Source organism: Fundulus heteroclitus, chromosome 4 (assembly GCF_011125445.2).
Source record: "Fundulus heteroclitus isolate FHET01 chromosome 4, MU-UCD_Fhet_4.1, whole genome shotgun sequence".
Lineage (NCBI taxonomy): Eukaryota > Metazoa > Chordata > Actinopteri > Cyprinodontiformes > Fundulidae > Fundulus > Fundulus heteroclitus.
The window spans coordinates 35,450,227-35,472,088 of record NC_046364.1 but is presented as its reverse complement, the minus strand read 5'-3'; the positions used below and the strand labels follow the sequence as shown (position 1 = coordinate 35,472,088).

Here is a 21,862-nt window from a genome sequence, read left to right as displayed (position 1 = left end):
TATGTTTGTTCCGGATAAGGGTTTAAGTCTCTTTTATTTTCATTATTCTTGTCGTTTTATGGACTAGCGAAAGCAATCATCTGACCTGTTTAACTCCACACTAATTGTGTGTGCAAAGCAGTTATGGGAATATGCCGGGAGTTTATATTAGGTCATGGCAGCATTCATGTGAGGTGTCATGACCTGCCGCGCAAATTAATCCTATTAGCATTTGCTCGATGGGGCACACGCAAGGCCAGGAGGCTGGTCACCAGTGTCCTACGTGTGAAGCTATTGTTCTCTTTTACAGCAGAATAACCACGATGCCGTGTCTCCGTTAAACTGGGGTTCAGCCTTCAAGAAAAAAAATACTCCATCAGTTCAATATTGGCCTTTTTTTTTTTCTGTCACCGGAGATAACCTGGTTTCGAGGATTAACATCCTGCTCCCAACAACACAACAATGTCAACACTGAACAGTGGTAAAACAAACAATTAACCAACAAACAAACAAATTAAAGAAACTCCATTACGATGTGAGTAATACACTTTTTTTTTTGTACCCATCACAAACAAAGTTTTACATTTTTATAACTTAATGTCAGAAAGGTAAATTTATTTTTTATGATCAACCCTCAAAATCAGTCACAAATAAAAATAAACCCTCTTTTTGGGCTTGTATGCACAGGAATAGAGTCACATACTAAGAATGTGATCCACTCCTGCTGTTAGGTTGTGTGCGTGACAACCTTTGTATAACTTGACAACCTTCTCAGTCACTGCGCACACTTTTATGTTCACAAGTTAGGGCGTAAATGACTGCAGGCAAAACCTTTTTTCTTACATATTTCTGTCCAATTCTGGTAAAATAGACACAGGGAATCTAGCACCGTAAAATGGTCGGGTCTCAGAGTCCACTGCTATTTTTCCCTGCTGCACTCATGTCCACACACACCTTGGATCTGCACAGTGGCACAGATAACTTTCTGTTTCGTCTTTAATCTCTTAATCTTGTAAAGAATTCATGAACTACATCAGTCCCATCACTCGCATTCGACATTCTTCACTGCTCCACCAGTCACCAGACGAGACCTCCTACTTTTGGTCCAAGAAACACACTCTTATTTTCCAGAAAACAACTCTTATTTATGTTGAAAATGACGCAGAACTGTACAATATAGGTTAAACCTAACTTTGTTAAAACATTACAAAAAAAGTAACTTTTTTTCAGTAATTCAAATCAACATTTGTACTCCACACAGAGTTTGATTCTGGCACGTTTCAATTAATTTGGGTGCCCTACAGCCAATAACACCACTTCCCCATCATTGCAGTGTGGTATGTAGACAGCCTGTGGCTCGATGAGGTGATGAGGAAGCCCAGGTTAAAAGAGACCCTCAGCTGATCTGCACTGTTGGGTCTGACTCTGGTGTTTCTTGTCTTGCCATTGACAATAACCTACAGTCCCTCAATGGGGTGTAGATCATACAAGTTTGCTGTCAAATCGAGCACAGTAATACCATGGCCACTGAACCACAAGTTGGTACGTTTGGCCTAGTGGCCCAATCATCCTGAGAAATGAAGTCCAAAAAGCTTGTCAGCATCGGGAATCATGACGTATTCTTAGGAAGACGGCTAACTTATTCTTTCAGATGTTTTCCTTCCACTCAACTTTCCATCAATACGGGTGGAGACAGCACTCTGTAAGCAGCTACTTTAGCAGAAGTTCTCCATGTCAAGTCAGCAAGCTCACCCATGGTTGTGTAGGCCACAAATCTGAATTTCTGTATGAAAAATAATTTATGTATTGATCTTATGAAACTGAAATTTTATTTGCATTAGTTGTAAGCAATTATACATTTGAGGTTTTCTGCTTTCTTACTTTATTAGTCCACATTGATTAACTCTTGGCCAGTTATTTGTTTCAAATTCATTTTCACTCTTGTTATGTGATGCTTAAAATTGACAAATATTCTTATTGTGATAGTAATGTGCAAGTACATCTCCAAAAAAATTCATGTTGCGTAAACATTTTTTGCTGGTCATTTCAGAAAAGGAAATTATTATAATTATTTTATAAATAGTCATTACACATAGAGTGAAAATAATATTTTAGCCTTTTATTTCTTGTATTTTTGATGATTACAACAAATAAATAAGTTCAGTGTCTCAGAAAAGGATGTTTTAAGCACAAATGTCCACCATCTGAAAAGTGGGTCCATTTCTATGCACACAATACTTGGTTGGGCCTCCTCTTGCATCAATTACTGCATCGATGTGCCGAAGTGATCTGCCTGTGGTGCTGCATGTAATGGAAGCCCAGATTGCTTTGATAAGATCCTTTGGGTCATCTGCATTGCTGGATTTGGTGTCCTCATCTTCTTCTTGACAACAGCCAATAGATTTTCTATGGGATTCAGGTCAGGGGAGTTTGCTGGCCAATCAAGAACAGGGACACCACTTTCATTGATCCATTCATTCGTACCTTTGGCAGTGTGGGCAGGTGCCGAGTCCTGCTGGAAAATAAAATTAGCATCTCCATACAGCTTGTCTGCAGAAGGAAAAATGAAGTGCTCTATAATTTCTTAGTAGATGGCAGCATTGACTGTGGAAATACAGTGGACCAACACCAGCAGATGGCATGGCTCTCCAAACCATCACTGACTGTGGAAACTGCACTTCAATTAACATGGATTATGGGCCTCTCCACTCTTCCTTCAGAATCTGGGGCCTTGATTTCCCAATAAAATGAAGAATTTTAATTTCATCTGAAAAAACATCTTTGGATCACCGAGCAACAGTCCAGATCCTTTTCTCCACAGACCAGGTAAGACGTTACCTGTGCAGGACCCGTCTGTGTGGTGGCTCTCGATGCACCGACTCCAGCCTCAGTCCACTCCTTAAGAAGCTCCCACAAATTCTTAAATAGATTTTGGTTGGTAATCCTGTCAAGGCTGCAGTTCTCTCTGTTGCTGGGGTACCTTTCCTACCACATTTCTTCCTTCCACTCAATTTTCTGTTAATATGTTTGGATATAGAATTCTGTGAACAACCAGCTTCTTTCAGGAATGACCTTTCGTGGCTTTTCCTGCTTGTGAAGGATGTCGATGACTGTCTTCAAGACATCTGTCACGTCAGCCGTCTTCTCCATGATTGTGTCGCATACTGCCCTAGAGCGAGAGACCGTCTGAGGGCTCAGGAAATATTTGCAGGTATTTTGTGTTAATTAACTGATTAGGGTGTGACACTAAGATTTTCCAATAACGAACATTTTCACAGAATTCTAATTTTTTGGGACACTGATTTTTTCTTTATTATTTTTATCTGTAAGCCATAATTATCCAAATTAAAAGAAACAAACGTTTAGGATAATATAATATATGAGTATTGAGATATACCTGTACTCATTAGCTTTCTTTTTTGTTGTTGTTTCCCTGTAAAGCACTGCACTTTAAATTACCTTGCATAGGGTGCTTTAACAATAAACTTTCCTTGTGAGACAAAAAAATATTGACAGAAATTATTAAAAATGCTGGAAAGAGAGGAAGTTACAAATATTTACCTCTCAAAATGATGTTATATTTTGTTCTTATGTGAAAAACGTACAATGATATAAAAGTGGAGAATTATGATTTATTGGTGACCCTGCTCATCCATTCCAGCAGGCTCATCTCTGAGACCCTGAAACGGGGCAGGAGGGCAGACGAGGTCATCTTATTCAAAGTTATCGTGGTATTTGCCCTACAGCGACCTCAGCGGGTTGCATGACTGCAGCGAGTGAAACCTGAGTGGCAGATTGCATGACTCCAAAGCTCCAAGATCCTCGCATTTACAGAAGCTATAGCGCGCAAATATGTGTACCTTCGTGCAGGCAAGGAGTGTGGGGCGAAAAAAAAAAAAGACTCGAGCTTTTCTCTCTTTGTTCTGCGAGTTTAAAACCTTTGTGTCTTTTCCAGAGGCTACAGCCTTCGCGTGACTTAACCAGGCAGATTTAGGATTGTCCAGAAGACCGAGACCCTCCCCTCTGGACGGCAGCTCCGCTTCTCACGCAAGCTGCAGCACCAGAGGCGCAGCGCCGGGGCGCACGGAGAAAGAGGCCCTGCAGAGTCAACACATGCAGCTCCCCAGGGGATCAGGACAGCGCTGCGCTGCGCCGACATAGTGGCACTGACGAACAAATTAAGTTTTGCCTGTTTGACTTCGTTTAAAAAAAAAAGTCTAACTTTCTTGGAGGTTTGTGTCCGGGGCCATTGGTTGTCAGCGCCCACGCTGTTTAATGCGTTAACAATTTTTTGTTTTGTTTTGTTTTTTGTTTTTTACGCATTCAGTTGGCAAAAACATATTTTGACAGCCTTCTCCATGAATGCCAAATAATTTATCACTGTCCTCTGATTGATCGTGCTATTTATGCCTCATTGTAAAGCTTTTTTTAATACATATAATAAACTGTTGTCAAAATAGGTTATTTTAAACTATTGTACCAATAGCTGTCTGATTTTATTCACCCATTGCCTTCAAATTGTGTCACTTAACATGCAAATAAATAAATAAATAAATAGAATTTTGGGCAAAAATAGTTTTTGTCACAAATTCTTTCCATAGATTGTTTAAATTGCATTTTATTTGACAGACAAATATGTTTAAAGTCCATTTATCACCATGGAGCTAATTTATGTCAATAAAACAATTCAGAAAGTTACTGATATTGATTCATTTCACACACGGCGTTATATTTCTACTGTTTATTCATGATTGTGGCTTGATGATGACCCACAATTTAGTTTATCAGAAAACTAGAATATAAGGCTGATAAAAACATGAATTGTTTTTCAAACAGAAATATCAGCCCACAGACAGATACATGTACTGTATGGTAAAAACACTCAATACTTGGTCTGAGCTTGTCATCAATAACTGCATCGATGCAGTGTGGCATGAAGTCTGTGGTGCTGCTGAAGTCTTCAGGGTCCAATATTGCTTTGACAGCAGCTATAAGCGCATCTGCATTTCTGGGTCTGGTGTTGCTCGTCGTCCTCTTGACCGTGGTTTCTTAATTAGGTTTAGGTAAGGGATATTTGCTGGCTAAACAAACGCTGTGATACTCTGATTATTATAAGTTTAACTTGACCATCTGGTCAGGTGTCGTCCTGTTTAGAAATAAAAAACGGCGTCTTCTTAAAGCTTATCTGCAGAGGAAGAAGAATGAAGTGCTCCAAAATATCCTGGTAATCAGTTGCACTGATTTTGTAATTTCAAATAAAAAAAATAAATAAAAATAAAAAACACTGGACCAAGATCAGCACATAACATGGTTCCCCAAATCATCACAGACTGGGCTCTGAAAGCTGAATTCTCACGGTATTTGTTTGTTTACAAACACACAAGAATCCATCTTGTTCCACTCCTGCCTCAACCATTCGAGACCGACCAATCACGTTGGAGTATTATTATTTAAGTTGAGACATACAGCTGTGACAAATACAATAGGTGCCAAACCCACAGCCAAACCAAAATAAATATGGCAATGCAGGGGGATGCATGCATAGCTGCTGCTATCACATGTGTGTTTTGTCAGAATCCATGATTGTCATGAGTGTCATTTTCAAATAAGTGCCCCTTGACCAGCTTAACTTGTTGTGGTTTTTCATGGCACCTGCTGCTTCTAACATTTTCATTTGATATTGTGATTGGCTAAAACCAACCTTTGGTAGGCGGGCTATAGGTGTCACTTCACCCAAACAGCTTGGAAAGTTCTGCTGGATGTCCCTCCTTTCCCGAACAAATTTGATGGGAGCAAACCCAGATGGAAGATGTGCAGAACAGAGAGTGCTACACATCTCCGCTACACTATCAATCTGGCTTGCCAGGTTAGTACTGGCCGTGAAAACTTCACACTGGACCTCAAGCAAATTGGATTCTATGCCTCTCTCTTCCTTCAGAGCTCAGGACCATCGATTTCCATTTTAGCAAAAAAGAGTTAGCCACTGTCCAGTCATTTTCTCCTCAATCAAAGTGCGTTTCTCTGGTGATCAAAACGTTGATTCTTAGTGCGCCTTTTTGTTCCACACTTTTTCCTTCCACTAAACTTTTCACCATCATATTTTGTTACTGCACCATGTGAAAAGCCGACTCTTTTTTAGCAACGACCTCTTGTGGTTCATCCTCCTGGTAGAATAAAATGCTCAATAAGCATTGTCTTTTTCATGGTTGTATTGGTCATGGCTATAATAAACTTCTACAAGCAATCCATTCTTATCGTTCTAGAGAAATATAATTTTGTAAACAGTTTTGAGTTGTGATTTGCTTGAAATCTATGTACAAGGAATGCTTATTATAGCTAAACATATTTTCATGTCTAAACTTTTCAGCGATACTCAGCTCCATTTAAATACACATTCTCTTCCAGGACATGTAAAACAAATTTCATCACAATAATGGATACCTGGAAGATTTTCTCTTGCTCTGCAGGGATTTAACAGATTTTTTTTTTTAATTGTGTAATGTTACACCACATATCGGTTAAAGGAATAAATATTTTAGGTTAACTAAAAACTAAAGTATAGCTGAAAAACAGTTTGGTGCGCTCATTGTTCCCATTTTTTTTCCATTTACGTGTTTAGAGCCGTTTATCCAAGTTGTAATGCTGCATTATTTAAGCCTCCCAGTGCGCAGCCTTTAATAAACGTAATGAACTCGTCTGCCCTTGCGCTCCGGCAGCAGTGGCGCCTCCTCCCCTCCCTGTCCGTGCCCAGCATCCTCCTCGAAGGGGAGAGGGCGGTTTGATCACTGCGCTCTCACGCAACTGGTCAATCTTTAACTCCCGCGGAGAGCATGCAGGTACAAGCACGCAATTGCATCTGTTTTTATCAGCACTGCGCAACCTTGCCCGGAAAATGCTGGCTGGCATGGCAAGCAGCAGCCCCGTTCTCACCCCCAAATCTGGGTGGTAAGGTGGTTGAACGTCTGCCTGATGTCGCAACAGTCACAAGCACATAACCGTGCTACTTAATAATAAGTTACTTATTTTAATGCAAAGGAATAAAAAAAAAAAAAGCTCATTCACAGATCGCGCTCGCACAACGCCTGCGTCAGCAAAATGCCAACCTGCACAGATCAAGACCAAGTGCATTAGAATGGATACAAACCTTAAATTATACAACAGTATTAGATATTAGGGCTGGCAAAAAATAACATAAAATAAATAAAATATTGCACAGAAAATAAAAGCAAACACTGCAAACTCTGAACCACCTGCAGAAAGGCGCACAGTGATAAAGATTTGAATGCTCTTATCAGACGCTGATTTGCAGCCCGCCTTTGACAGCATTGTGTCTCATGCGCACCTAAACTTGAAGAAGGCGGTAGACACTTTGCAATGCACGCGAATTGTGTACCGCCAGGACCACACACAGACACACCCACCAACTTTTTTTTTTTTTCTACTGCTCCAAACTTCATTCATGGCAGGGAATTAAAGACAGGCACTCAGATGGAGGAGGGGAGATGATGTCAACCTCGGTAGCCAATAAGATTGCGCAGCGCTCTATAAATCATACGTCCACTCGCGGCTTTGAAGACATCTGCAACGTTGAGGACACCTCTGCAAAACACATTTTTTTTCTGTTGTTGGACACGCATCTCTGGAATTAGAGTGTTCGTCTTCTTTTTTTTATCATTCAGCTAAAGGTAAGGTGATTACCTGCATGATAAAAGTTATTTCTAAGAAAGGATTGAGAGGATTGTTTAAGACGTAGATTTACTGTGAATCAGTCATATATACATACTATATGCAATCTTTTAAACTGAAAGTTATAAATTATGACCTAGACATACACACCATTGTGTATATTCTTAAAGTGTGCTAAGATCACCAAAGTGCAGCAAGTCTAGATTAAAACGCATGGCGCAGTTCTCCCTTACTTGGGACCTCGCTGTGTAATCACTATGTTGCACAACACTTCTTTCTTCTCTCTGTCAACACTGATCTAATTCCCTCCTATTTAATTTACAGGTTGAGCAGAGAACAGAGAAAAGTTGTCATCATGGCATTAATGATACTGCCATTCATTGGAGCACTCTCAGTGTCTGAGGGTTTGATAGCCTTGGTGACGGTGTGCTTGGTCTACCTGACCCTTAAGCATTTCCGCAGAGAGATCCCAGAGGGGCTACGTCGACTCCCCGGCCCGATGCCACTTCCTATCATTGGGAATTTTCTGGAGTTGGGAAGCAAGCCTTACCTAAGTCTTACTGAAATGAGCAAGCGCTTCGGAGACGTGTTCCAGATTCAGCTCGGCATGCGTCCCGTGGTCATTCTGAGTGGTTATGAAACAGTTAAACAAGCTCTCACCAAACAGGGGGACGACTTTGCCGGCAGGCCAGACCTGTACAGCTTCCGCTTCATCAATGATGGAAAGAGTCTGGCCTTCAGCACGGACAAAGCTGGCGTTTGGCGGGCTCGCAGAAAGCTTGCCTACAGTGCACTGCGTTCTTTTTCCTCCCTGGAGGGAAAGCTCCCAGAGTACTCCTGTGTGCTGGAGGAGCACATCTGCAAAGAGACTGAGCATCTGATCAAGGAACTCCATAATGTCATGACAGCGGAAGGCAAATTTGACCCTTTCCGCTACATAGTTGTTTCTGTTGCCAATGTGATCTGTGGCATGTGCTTTGGCCGACGTTATGACCATCATAACCAGGAGCTGCTGAGCTTGGTAAACCTCGCCGAAGATTTTGTCCAGGTGACAGGCAGCGGCAACCCAGCAGATTTCATCCCTGCTCTGCAGTTTCTGCCCAACAAGTCAATGAAGAAGTTTGTCAACCTCAACAACCGCTTCAACAACTTTGTTCAGAAGATCGTCAGTGAGCACTACTCCACCTTTGACAAGGTACCCCACTCACTGTACAAGCTATGAAACACGATATAGTCCAATCTTTTTTTTTTTTTCACTTTCAAGACGCAGTTTATTTAACCAAAATGTCAAAATTTAATCACTTCCAGGACAACATCCGCGACATCACAGACTCCTTAATAGATCACTGCGAGGACCGGAAGCTCGATGAGAACTCCAACATCCAGATGTCAGATGAGAAAATTGTTGGCATTGTCAACGACCTCTTTGGAGCTGGTAGGTTTTTATGCATGCTGAGTGCTTGGATCATATGTAATCATTATTTTACACACCGCAGGCTTCCTCACAATTCTGCTTTTGATCCTCTTAGGTTTCGACACCATCTCTACCGCTTTGTCATGGGCAGTGATGTACCTTGTGGCTTATCCAGAGGTTGAGGAAAGGCTTTATGAAGAAATCAGTAAGTTAGAGCTTTTTACTGAAATAGTTCTTTGACTATTTTATCTTGCATGGAAATAAATATTCCATAAAAAATATTTCATTAATATTTTGGTAATAAAAATACTTGCTATAGACTCATAAAGTAGAATTTATTTTCTGCCATTAAGAAAACATAATTTTCTTATTTAACCAACTCTTCTCATTTTTAGAGGAGAAAGTCGGTCTGGATCGTACTCCTGTTATGTCTGACAGAAGCAACTTGCCTTTACTTGAGTCTTTCATTCTGGAGCTCTTTCGTCACTCTTCATACCTGCCTTTCACAATCCCACACTGGTAAGATTGGTTTCTTCTACTCTTTGCTTACAAAAGTTTGTTGATAATGACATGAAGAGTATGTCACAAAGGCTAAAAAAGATAAACAACGAGAAGGGATGCCCAATGGGCTGACATTTATTTTTTGCTTTTTTTTTTAGCTCTACAAAAGATACATCTCTGAACGGCTACTTCATTCCCAAAGACACCTGCGTGTTTGTCAACCAGTGGCAGATAAACCACGACCCGTAAGTTTCTTTATAGCATTTAATGTTTAGTTCTCAATTTTGTGCCAATACAGTTGCCGCCTCACATGACAGACACTCTTTTGCAAGTTGTAAACAAAGAAAACCACAATCATTTAAATTAGGAAAGAATAAGGATCGAGCCTGATTTATTTATTTATGCGTTTTAATTTTTTGCTGCCTTTCAGAGAGCTCTGGAAAGACCCGTCTATGTTCATCCCAGACCGCTTCCTCAGCGCTGACGGCACAGAGGTAAACAAGCAAGAGGGAGAGAAGGTGCTTATTTTCGGCTTGGGAAGACGGCGGTGCATCGGTGAGGTTATCGCACGAAACGAAGTCTTCCTCTTCCTGGCAATTATCATCCAGAAACTTCACTTTTACAAGTTGCCCGGAGAGCCCGTGGACATGACCCCGGAGTATGGCCTCACGATGAAGCACAAACGCTGTTACCTGGGAGTCGCAATGAGAGCTAAGGACGTGCAGTGAAGCTCTGCATTATTTAGAATGTAAGACTTTGAAGGTGGCCTATCTTGACTGTGACACTGTAGATTAAGAGTTACATTAAGTTTGAGTGAAATAAGTATATTTCTAAGAATGGAGGACACTGGATGACCTTAATTTATAGAGCTAACAGCATTGAGGCAAATCCAAGAAATTTGCTTGATGCAGACTGCAAGACATGTCTACATTTAGGTTCATTGCTTTGTAGTTTGAGGCTCTGCAAAGTAACATTCCTACACGTTGTCTCTGCTTCTAAATGAAGAACAAAAAGGTGGATGCTTCGCTGTCGTGTAGTCCTGTAATCTAAAAGCAATCCATGCAGAAGTGACTAAGCAGACAAGAGTTTTTGGATTGAGAGTAAATTTTATAGGCATTACCATGAAGGGCACTGCAATGTGTGCATTGTAACAGAAAACTCTGGAGCAAACAGATATTACAGTATGACACCATTCACGTTTGTAAGCTAATTATTTTTCATTTCATTATACTGTAAATGCCAATCCTGAAGCTATATTTGTATCCCTAAATGTGATTATTTGTGTATGTGTGTCTGTATTTTCTTATAGGTCATTTTTTTTTTATGATCCAAGCATTTTGTTTATGTTTGAGGTGAACTACTTATCTGTGCCAAAAAATGATTTATCAGGGCAGATCAAATGATTCTGGAAAAATTATCACAATGCTGTACAATTTTATATATCTTATGTATCATTCATTGTAAAAGAAAAAAAAATGTCAGGGTTTGAGTTATTTTATGAACAGAAATAAAATTGAATGCTCTACGGATAATGCTGTTGTCTATTCTAATTTTAACAGACGTGCACATCACAATGTAGCTAATAAGAAATCTGTTAAAGAAAAATCTGATCTCTCACGTGTCTTAAATCAATTCACCTGCCATCAGGAAGGAGGAAGGGGGGGAGAGGGGGGGGGAATCACAACAAACCCACGTGGTTGGAAGAGGACGTGACGTCAGTGTCAACGCAACTTAATGCCAAATACTTATTTTGAAGGTGCAAATGTTGTCCAGTAAATAACTCGGATGCTAATTTTTCAAATATTTAAGTTACTTGTAGACAATGGCCAGTAGGAATGGAGACATTTAACAGAAACAAAGTTTTTAACCTGCACGCTAACAGCCTACTGGCTATTTTCCTGCTGTTCGACGAGCTTCCGGAACGCACGTCAACTCCACCGCCATGATGTGAGTGGCATTTTATGTCGGAATACATGCAAAACGCTGTGCAAAACAATTCCGTTCAAACGTTGTCGTTTCTAAGATGAACCAGTGCTATAGTGTAATATTTTGTGTTACAGTGAAGCACATTAGATAATAATTGGGTAAATAAATAAAATATATTGTGGTTATACATCCAATATGAGTCTTTAAGCGATGTTTTTGGTGGCTGATTAATTTTTTTTTTTTTTTCAAAAACTTGATTTAGTTGCAGGCACGCCTTTCGGGGGGTTGGTTTGTTTTGCCCGATCTGCAACGCTGACGGGGCGGGGAGGGCGCGTTCGGCTCAGCGCCTGCCTGCAGACCTCCACTGTCAGGCCCGAAAATGCACGGCATACATTTCAAAATAAAACTGCAGATCTTCAGTGAGGTCCCTGCAGTGGCAGGTTCCTATATTATTATTATTTGTGTGTGTATGTGTTATGAATATAAGGATCAATTTGTTAAATCTAAACATTGTGGTCTTCATTATTTCATAAAACCGTGTCACATGTGAACCTTTAGGAACAGACTTTTTGGGTGAGTATTAAAGAGGTAAAATTAATAAAATTAGGAAAAAAAGGCCTAGGTCAATAAAGTAAAAATAAACAAACACAAAAGTGATAATCTTATGATAAAAACGTCATATTATGAGAATTAAGGGGGAACATTTCCAGATTAATCACAGTTTGCAGAATTATTTCACTCCTGGAGTAATAGGGCCAGGATGGCAAAAAATCTTATTCCATTGGCAAAAACGCAATCTTTAAATATTTTAATTCTTTAGGAGAATAAATTCAGGAGAATGAAGCTAATGGGATACGAAAATAAACTTGTAATATTACGAAAAAAAAAATACTACGAATACAAAGTATATTCAGAGATTAAAGTCCCTCTGATACTGTTTAAGTGACTGAGTAACTGCAGATTTGCCACATTTAAGATGGCGGACGCTCTGACGCATCGCAGCATAGGCAGAATCCGCCCAATGACGCGTCTACTGTTATATTATGTCTATGCCTGCCAGTGCAGGTTCCACTCTCAGGCCAAGGGAATGCAAGGGAGAGGTTTCAAAATAAAATGGCGAATGCACTTCCAGTTTAATCGTTTTAATCGTCACAAACTAATTAATTAATAAATAGTATGACATAACATCTATCAATTTCCAGCATATTGTATATGCTGTAATATAGTAAATGTGTTTGGTCAATGTACACACTTTCTATTAAGCTATTACCGTACTGTACTATACGGAGTACTTCACTGCCTTTTCATTATCACTTAATTATTGCACTGTTCTTTCTCTATATATTTTTTCAATTAGTTTTTCTGTTGCATTATTCTGTATTTTTCTTCTTAACCACCATAAATTTCATGTTTGGTTCCATGTTTATCAGCGTGAAAAGTTAAGTGGGGCACAAAAACGCAACACCTGTTAGCAGCAACACGTTTTTTTGTGATGCATACAACCTCACTTTGATCATTTTTAAATCAAACAGATAAATTAGCATAAACCACTACAACTCGCAGAATAAGTCCACTCGCCTTCTTCTTTTCGTACATATTCTTACTCGTTTGTTTCTCTCTCAAAACGTCCTAACCACGTCCCCACCCCCCAAAAACGTTGTCACTTACGGGCTTGACAGTAGAGAGGCCTGACAGTGGAGGTAGGGACCTGACAGTGAAGGTCTGCAGCCAGTTTCCTCTTGGGACAGCGGCAGGACCGGGTAAATACCTCTTGCTGTGTTAAACTTTTTTACTCCATCATGATTTAGGGACATGCTCGGGGACAGCTTTTGCCGTGGACAGGTAATCCAAAACGGGACTGTACCCGGAAATCGGGAATGCCTGGTCACCTTACCTGTGGGTGTATTTTAAGGCAATCCATCAAACCCACTGACTCCTATTGTGACACTGTGGTAAAATAAGAGACCCAGAGGAAAACGGTAGTCCCCTACTATTATTTGCACGTTTAAGCACACAGAGATGCCAGCCATTGTACTGTTTAGGAAGGAGATGAGTTCTGTGTCTCAGAGATTTATGTGTCCTGTTGCAAAATGTGCATATCAACCCCAGAACAAAAACAGCAAAACTAGTAGCAGAGTCTAATTATCCAAAGTAAAAGGCAAGGCAAGGCACATTGAAAAATTAAATCCCTTTTTAGCTTTAGGAGCTTTATCTTTATTGTTGAGTGAAAACTGAGTTCCATCTGAAGAAGAGCAAGCCCAGATCAGATGTTAGAACAACCGTGTCTTACCTTTCACACAGAGCTCTGTTGCTCATGCGCAGGGTTTGCTTTTCTGTGTGCCAAACATACCTTTTTGAACAGTAGCTCAAAGATGTAAGTCTGGTTTAATCGGACCATAATGCAGCCTTCCAGAAGCATTTAGAGGTTTGTGGCCAGGCCTGAAAGTTTTCTTTGAAATATAATACTGTTGTCCTGAAATATGACTCTGTCATCCAAGCATATGTCTGGATGACAGAGTCAGACGTATGCCTTATGCAACAAATGCTTTTGGTCCTTGTTCTTAGCTGATAACTTAGTACAAGTAGATCCTTTTGAACGTCTCTGCAATAGACCACACAATAAAGCGCATGCTTGTTAAACAACAGCGGAATATTCCTCAAAGAGAATGGCTGTGCAGAACAATGCAGCTGGGGCTGTTGCTGTTCTGACAGAGGTTACAATATAAAACGTAGGATGAGGTCTTCATGCAGTTTTTTTAAAAAACATGAAAACCCCGGTTTATCACATTCAGCTTATTCTTAGGTAAGGTTTTCAACCTGCTAAAGCACAGTGTGTGACTATTGTTCCTTGGGTTGCGTTGAGAACGATACAGAGAACATGACACAGACATTGTTCAGTGATTGAAGGGAATGCTGCAGTGTCACGATAACCCGTCGTCATCGTTTTATTTCCTGCTGTCTTCCTGAAGGGGCAGTGTCAGTCGGCATCTAAGAATTGTTCAAAGAAAATGTTTTTTACGGCCTTATAAGCTTAGTTATGTGTCATTTTCACAAAACGTCACTTGCTAGGTGTCACTCCTTCACTCGCTATCTGTATAAGTCATCCCAGTGATCCCCCCCCCCCTCCTTCCAAAAGGCCATGACTTGCAGAACCTTGCAAAATGATTCATACCCCTTGAACAATTTCACCTCCAGTTACATATTTAAATAAAGCAGGTGGAAATCCGTGCTCACGCTTTCCTTAACCGTGTGCTCGGTTTTGCAATCTGTGCACGCATTACTAAACCGCGTTCTCAGTTTATGCAATCCGTGTGCACGGGTTTGTTAAACTGCGCACTCCGTTTTGGAATCCATTCATGCAGGAGTGACATCTATGGAGATGCATGACCCACACCTGTTTCATTCTAAACGTCTCATGTGCGTGCAAAATAAATCAAGTCATATTACAAGCCGTGAGGTGTGCTGATTAAAACAGGGCAGTGCTTTAAATTTACATATGACAACATTTCCACAGAATCTACCCCGCAGGTGTGGGCCATGCCTCCAAACTCTTCACAGATGCCACTGAGTAATCTGCACGCATGGACTCCAAAACGGAGCGCAGAGTTCATCAATCCGTGCTCACAGATTGCAAAACCGCCTAAGCATTATCTATCTATCTATCTATCTATCTATCTATCTATCTATCTATCTATCTATCTATCTATCTATCTATCTATATATATATATATATATATATATATATAGCCACTGACACTTGCAGACTTCTACAGACTGTTGAATATGCTAAAGATGTTATGCTAACATAAATGTTTAGCTGTAGAGAAGAAAGCATTTTTTACTGAAGTGATAAAAAAAATGTCAGTTTGTTGCATTAAAGCCAACTGAAATCTTTGTTTAACAATGTTTCGCTGTATGACATCAACCCCTGCTTCAGTCTAAATAAATGAGTGACAATGTAACAGGAATGCAGTTCAACAGTAGCCCTAGCCAAAACATGCTACAACTGTTATTGTTTAGATTGAACTTTAGACTGTGCAGTGCAGGGAAGTTTGGACTGGCGCTTTAATTTAGTCTTTTGTGATGCTACCTTGCTTTTTCCTTCACCCCAGCTTCACAAATACAAGATGATACATTTCCAGCACAGTCCAGCTGCTATGAGATGTGTAATTAACGGCCTTGCGAGGCTGTGCATGCAGTTGTAAAATGAAACAGAATTACCTAACCTTCCTGATTAAATCAACTCAGAGCAGTATTTCCTGCAGTCCACGTCGGTCAGCAGGATGTCTGCTCGGACCGCTCTGTGGCTGGCCTGTACAGCAGCACGTTAAAGGTGGCTCACTTTGGCATTCCCCGTCACCAAACAATAGATGAGTAATAGCAGCTAAGGCACACCGTGTTATTTTCTGCTGCATGGTTGTTGCAAAATTAGTCTTTTGTTCATGATAATCAAATATGCACACAATATGACACACAATTTTTTCATTTAATGACAATGACAGTCTGTGCTTGTAACTGTACGTGCGTTATCACCGGGGTTCATATTGAGAAATATGAGCTTGGGACTGAACAATGACCTCCCCGCCATAAGATTCCCATAGCGTGCTAAAGGCTTGTACCACAGTTCCTCTTTACAATATGTGTGTGACTAAAATCAATAAACATCCCCCCCCCCTCTCTCTCTCAGTGTCTGCTCCTAAATCCTGGCGTTCGTGCCTCCGTGCCCTCCTGTCCTCTCTCTCCCTATCTCCCTGCCCTCACTCGCTGTTGGCCCGCACAGGAAACCAACTCCCCCTCCCCGACAGGAAGCCACGTTGTCCCAGTGTGCTTGGAAGGCCAAAGTGATATCAATTGTGGAAGCGATGTTTACCTTTTGAGTTTTTTATTTTAATCTCGTGTTCTCAGGCCGGTGGCCAGGGAGCTAATGCCCAAATTGCACGGGGCCAAAGTGTTGAGTGGCTTGGGCAGGGCCGATCCCTTCACACGCAATGCCATGCTCCCAAGAAGCCCCCGGCCACAAAGAAGGGAAAAAGGGGGGTGGGCTTTTGCTTGTACAACATCACAGATTCCAGGAATGGTTTCTGACTATCAGCCATTGATCTCTTTGAAAGAATGGAATGGGAGTTTGGAAACAGGCTGCTTGTTTGGATGATCCAAAGGCCAACTGAGGCAGAAGCAAATGCCACCAGACGGGCAAGAACTGCTGCTTTGGCGGGGCAGACGGCAGACTGTCTTCATAAAATGTGCTTTCATAACCAGGATATTACATTTGTGCATGAAGTTAAAACTATATCAGGGCTGGAGTTTTATCACCTAGCCTTTAGCTGCAAAAAAAAAAAATCTGGATTTGTTGAGTTCACACAGTTTTACGCGTTCATGCCTTGAGGTTAACAGCTCGATTACAGACATCCTCTATCTCTGTCCTCCCCTAGCGTTTCCTTTTCAGTTTTTAAAGTCAGATACATATTGGAGAAGCTATGGCGAGCATTTAGATTACTGTTTTATTGTTTACATTGTGGGGCAGTTATTATGTGTGGCCTTACAGCAAGATGGTCCCGGGTACAAATCCTCCATCCATTTGGCATGGAGCTTACATAACCCCCCCCCTCCGCCATGCATCTGTGGGTTCTTCATGGGTACTCCAGATTCCTCTATTCCTCTTTCAGTCTAAAAATATGCTTGTTAGCTTAACTGGTTTCTTAAGAGTGAACATGTGTGCATGCTTGTCCCAGATGTCCCAGGAGACCCCCCCCCCCCCAAAAAAAAAAAACTTCCTTATGTAGCTTTTTACATTTTGTCATATTACAACAATAAACTTCTCACTTCATTGGGATTTTATATGAAAGGCCAACATAAAGCAGTGCAACATTTGCCCCCCTTAATAGTGATAGCCCTAAATAGAATCTAGTGCTATTGGTTGCTTCCCGTTCCCCTTTTTGTAATTTAATATCAGTATAAATAGAGATGCTCTGTGAATGGGGTAACGTTTTTATTTTATTTATTTTTTTTACAGAACACCAGATCATTGTGAAGGAAAATAAATAGCTCGCCAGAATGGTCAGGTTTAAATGGTTGAAGCAAAATTTGGTCATATAACAACATCCCACGTTTTGAACATTTCACAGAAACTGTACATTCATCATCCAAGCATAAAGTGCATAGCACAGCCTCAAAAAGCAGGACATGTAGGGACAAAGCAAACGTGTGGAAGACTTGCGCAAACGTGCTCTGGCTGGTGGAGACCAAAGTGAAACCTTTGGGCCAACATGCATCGCTCTATGTGTGGTCGAAAACAAAGAGCGCACATCACCATGAACACACCATTCCCTCTGTAAAATATGTTGGTGGCCCCTTCATGATGTGGACATGCTTTTATTGAGCACGGACAAGGAAGCTGGTCCGAGTTGGGTGGGAAGATGAATGGTGCAAAATACTGCACTGCAGTATTGCACCATTTTGCACACTGCAAAGACAGAACTAAAAATAAGTAAAAATTTCTTGAAATTAGTGCATTTGTCCTTGATTTGAACAGGTAACGGGTAAGTATTTTTATCCCTAAAATAATATAAGTAGATATCCTGCACTTGGAGTAAGATGATGGAGATGAGTTGTTCCTATTATAAGTGCAAAAATCTCATTCCATTGGCAAATCATCTTATTTACCTACTCAAATCAAGGATAAATGCATTAATTTCAAGAAAATGTTGTCTTAAACTAGGGTTTGAGACGACTGGTTTAGGGGAAAGTGTTTCCTCATAAAGTCCAGACCTAAATCCTATTTAGAAAATATGGCTTCTTAGAAATTAATGCTCCCAATTCAATCTGATTAAGCTTGGTCTGTTTTTCAAAGAAGATTGAACTACAATTGCTGCCTATAGACATACAAAGATGGTAGAAAGCACAGAATAAATATGCATGTTGCACTGTTCACATTTTAAATTCTAATAGCTCAAACTATGTCAAGAATGTGGAAATATTAAAAACACATGTTCAAACGTTGAAGTGGTATATTAATACTTTTGCAAAGCTAATTGGTGAGGTAAAACTTGCCATCATTTCCCCCACTTATTTTCTGCTTCTTTGAGAGGAAGACTTTATGGGTATTGCTCATTTTTCAATATACAATTAACTGCATTCACATTTCCCACTGCTCCACAACTGAAAAATACCTGTGTCCTTTCATCTCATGTGCAAAATAAATCTCTGTTTTCATTATTGCATACAGTGAAATACAGAAAATGTTATCTTAAAGAATGGGACTAAAGATCAAGTGTTACATGGGACAAACTACTGGGAAAATCAATGTGGGATGAATGAAAGATGTTCAAGACAGAGTGATTCATAAAACGTTTTCTTAGAAGCTCATTGTCAGAGATAAAGTTAAAGAAGCTGTTTTTTTATTTACAATTTTGTGTGCTTCAGCAATATTTCATCATCGCCCTTCAGTGCTTGTACAAATTTGTGGTGGGAAGGTTGTTTGAAGTAAAATCAGCGTCTGCTCTCTGTACCTGTTATTCATTAGCCTGTTTGACTTGGAGCTCTGCCCAGTTCATTGAGATTTTGATTCATGGCATGACAAAACGCTTCCTTGTAAATAAAGACATTGCTGGTTTGTGGTAATTAAGACGCCAGCTTCTGTCCCTGTTCACACAGGTGAATTCTCGTGTCCACCAGTTTCACTGACATGTTGGACAGGTCTGACTTTGCTCGCTTCTTGTGATTCCTCAGGTTTAATCTAAACTATCCAGACTCTTTTTTTTTTTATTAAAAGTAAAATGTGCTTCACTGCTTTGTTGTTATTTTTTTGTTTCGTTTTTGTTTTTTGGCGTTTGTGCAAATGTTGATGGTGATCAAATGTTGTGAAACGGTTGTGATTGTTGACGTTTGGAGGAAAATGATTAAAAAGAAAATGCGAGATGACCAGAAATAAACTCAAAGTTTGCCACAAGCGTTGTATTTGCAGCATTCAAGTTAGTTTCCCAGTGTCTTGCGTGAGAAAGGCCAAAGTACCTGTCACACTGACAGTAGCGTGCGACTGTGCCTTTCTGTCTCTTGGTTAGCGTGAGAGCTGAGATGATTGGAGTTGAAGGCCAGGTTTTTCCAGTTTTTCTTTTTTTTTTTCTCCCTCTCTCTTAGTTCATTTTGGGGTTGTTTTTTTTGTTTGTGCTTACATTTATGTAAACTTTATTGAGTGCGGCTCAGTCAGCCACTGGATGTTGAGTGTGTGAGCTGTGTAATGCTTTCAGTAGGTAGCTATGCGCCTGTATCGGTGAGAGTATGTTACACACTGTAACAAGCAGTTTCACTTAACATATTTAGGTGTGGACCGGCATTCCCATTGTATAATTGGCTTGAGTGAAAATACGACTCGGGGGGGGGGAGGGTTGGGGGGTCGGGGGGTCAGGGGGTCACAAAATTTAAGCTAAAATCTGCTGAATGATATCATTGTTTTTATTAGACTGAGAAGAGGGACAGTTATAATTACAGTAGAAAATATAACATTTTCATTATTACAATTATAGCACTATTTATTTCTTATTATTTTTGGCTTTTATACTACACTAAAATATAGAATATGTTCATGCTAAATTTAACAGCATTGCTTATTTAGATAGTATACCTTTTTTGCAGATCTGCTTTCTAAAAACTGTAGGGTTTTTATCTTTGGATTTAGCTGGCTAAATTAAAGGAAAGACCATAAAATGACAAAAACGTCTCAGTTTTAAAAAGCATTGCATGAAAAGAAACACATTTTAAAATGCCCCTTTAATCATCAGGCTTGCTTCAATCCCTCATCAGTGATCGGGCAAACAGTTCATTAGTGAAACTCTTTGATCAAAAGCTGAAGTAAACAATAATGGTTTCATTCTTAATTTAGAAAAGGCAACAGTTTCTGCACATTTTAGGTCTTTAGGGGGGGTTCTGGTCCTGGGAACACAGAGAAACCAGGTTTCTGATGAACTGGGTCCTGTCACAATCCTAAGGTGTTTGGTTATTAGTTTTTAGGTTCCTTGGATTGTGCATCTTTCAGTTAGTGTTTGGTTTGTGTATAGTTTACCTGTGTTTCATGCCCTTCCAACCTCCCATCCAGTTGCCATCCCTACTGAATGTATTTCTGTTGATTATCTCACACCTGTTTGTTATCCAGATTATCATTGCCCAGCATATTTAAGTTCCTGGTTTCTGTTCAGTCTTCGCTGGGTCCTCAGTTAACCATAGTAAATCTGGTCTGTAACCTTAGCTGAAGTTCCGTTCATTGAAGTCGCTTACCTTTATGATAGCTCTGCATTGCCTTCGCTGCATTTGTGGTCCTCCACAACCATGACAGGTCCTGCATGGCCCAAACTTGAAAAGCAAGTCAGAAATGTTTTTTGGCTCAAGCCATTTAGTGATTTACTGACCAGAACCAGAATTGTAAAACCTCTTACAAACAGGAAGCCATTGCACTAAATGGATTGAGACTTGGTTGTTCAATAATCAGATCAATTGGGCTTCTTCATGTCATCGAAGTCAGCAGCAATGTTTAATCTCCTGAAAATAAACACAAGCACTTATTACTGATTATGGATAACATAGCCATTAGAGACTGGGAATGAGCAGACCATCATGACTTAACTGAATAATGTCTCACAAAAATATCTTTTTTGTCATGGAAGTCATGGAACATTGAGTGCATTGGGGTCCGAGATGTCGCCTGGACAAATAACTGCTTCACGATCCGGGTGAAGATTGTTGAACAGATACAAAGATGTACATACTTAAAGACATTGTTTAATGCATATTAATGAAAAAGTATCCATTTTGCACACATTGTTTTCCTCACATTTTTAAAAAATATAAGTGGTTTTAACATTGATTTATATTAATTTGACATACATTATCTCTACCTTTGCTAAATCACATTCATTTTCACATTTAAATCATCAGTATTGTGGTTTTCGACTTACTGAATGAATGCAAACTCTGGAAATTTGAAGAAGGGACATTCTAATATATGTTTGGACTTTAAACTTTAAACAACTTTAAAATCCAGTTCAGCTAGACTAGTAATTCTTACATTTGGTCTAAAATGTTATACAAACCACTAAATATGCTATTTTAAGGAACGTTCACAAACAAAATGGAGATGCAAAGACTTAAGCAAAAATAGGACGTAAACACACAACAACTTAGTATTATGTGAGTAACATTTGATGATCATAAAGGCCTTGTATTTTAATGTTTTATTTTTTTTTAACAAAAGGTTAAAAAGGACTTTTGGACGGACTGTTTATTTTGGATGAACACCATTTTTCCACTGTGTACTCCTGTCCAAAGCCGAAACTACTTTGGCCAAGAGGACAGTCTGGTTATGTA

General features: G+C 39.9%; 1 protein-coding gene across 1 annotated transcript; it reads left to right on the top strand.

Moving 5' to 3' along the window:
• Positions 1-7,571: 7,571 nt before the first annotated feature.
• On the top strand, positions 7,572-11,112 carry LOC105930482 (cytochrome P450 1A1; the record flags this gene model as incomplete). The annotated part of the gene is given in 7 exon segments (NM_001310009.1): positions 7,572-7,664; positions 7,990-8,860; positions 8,974-9,100; positions 9,195-9,284; positions 9,475-9,598; positions 9,739-9,825; positions 10,011-11,112. Coding segments are annotated over 6 exon segments (1,566 nt in total).
• Between the last annotated feature and the right edge of the window lie 10,750 nt (positions 11,113-21,862).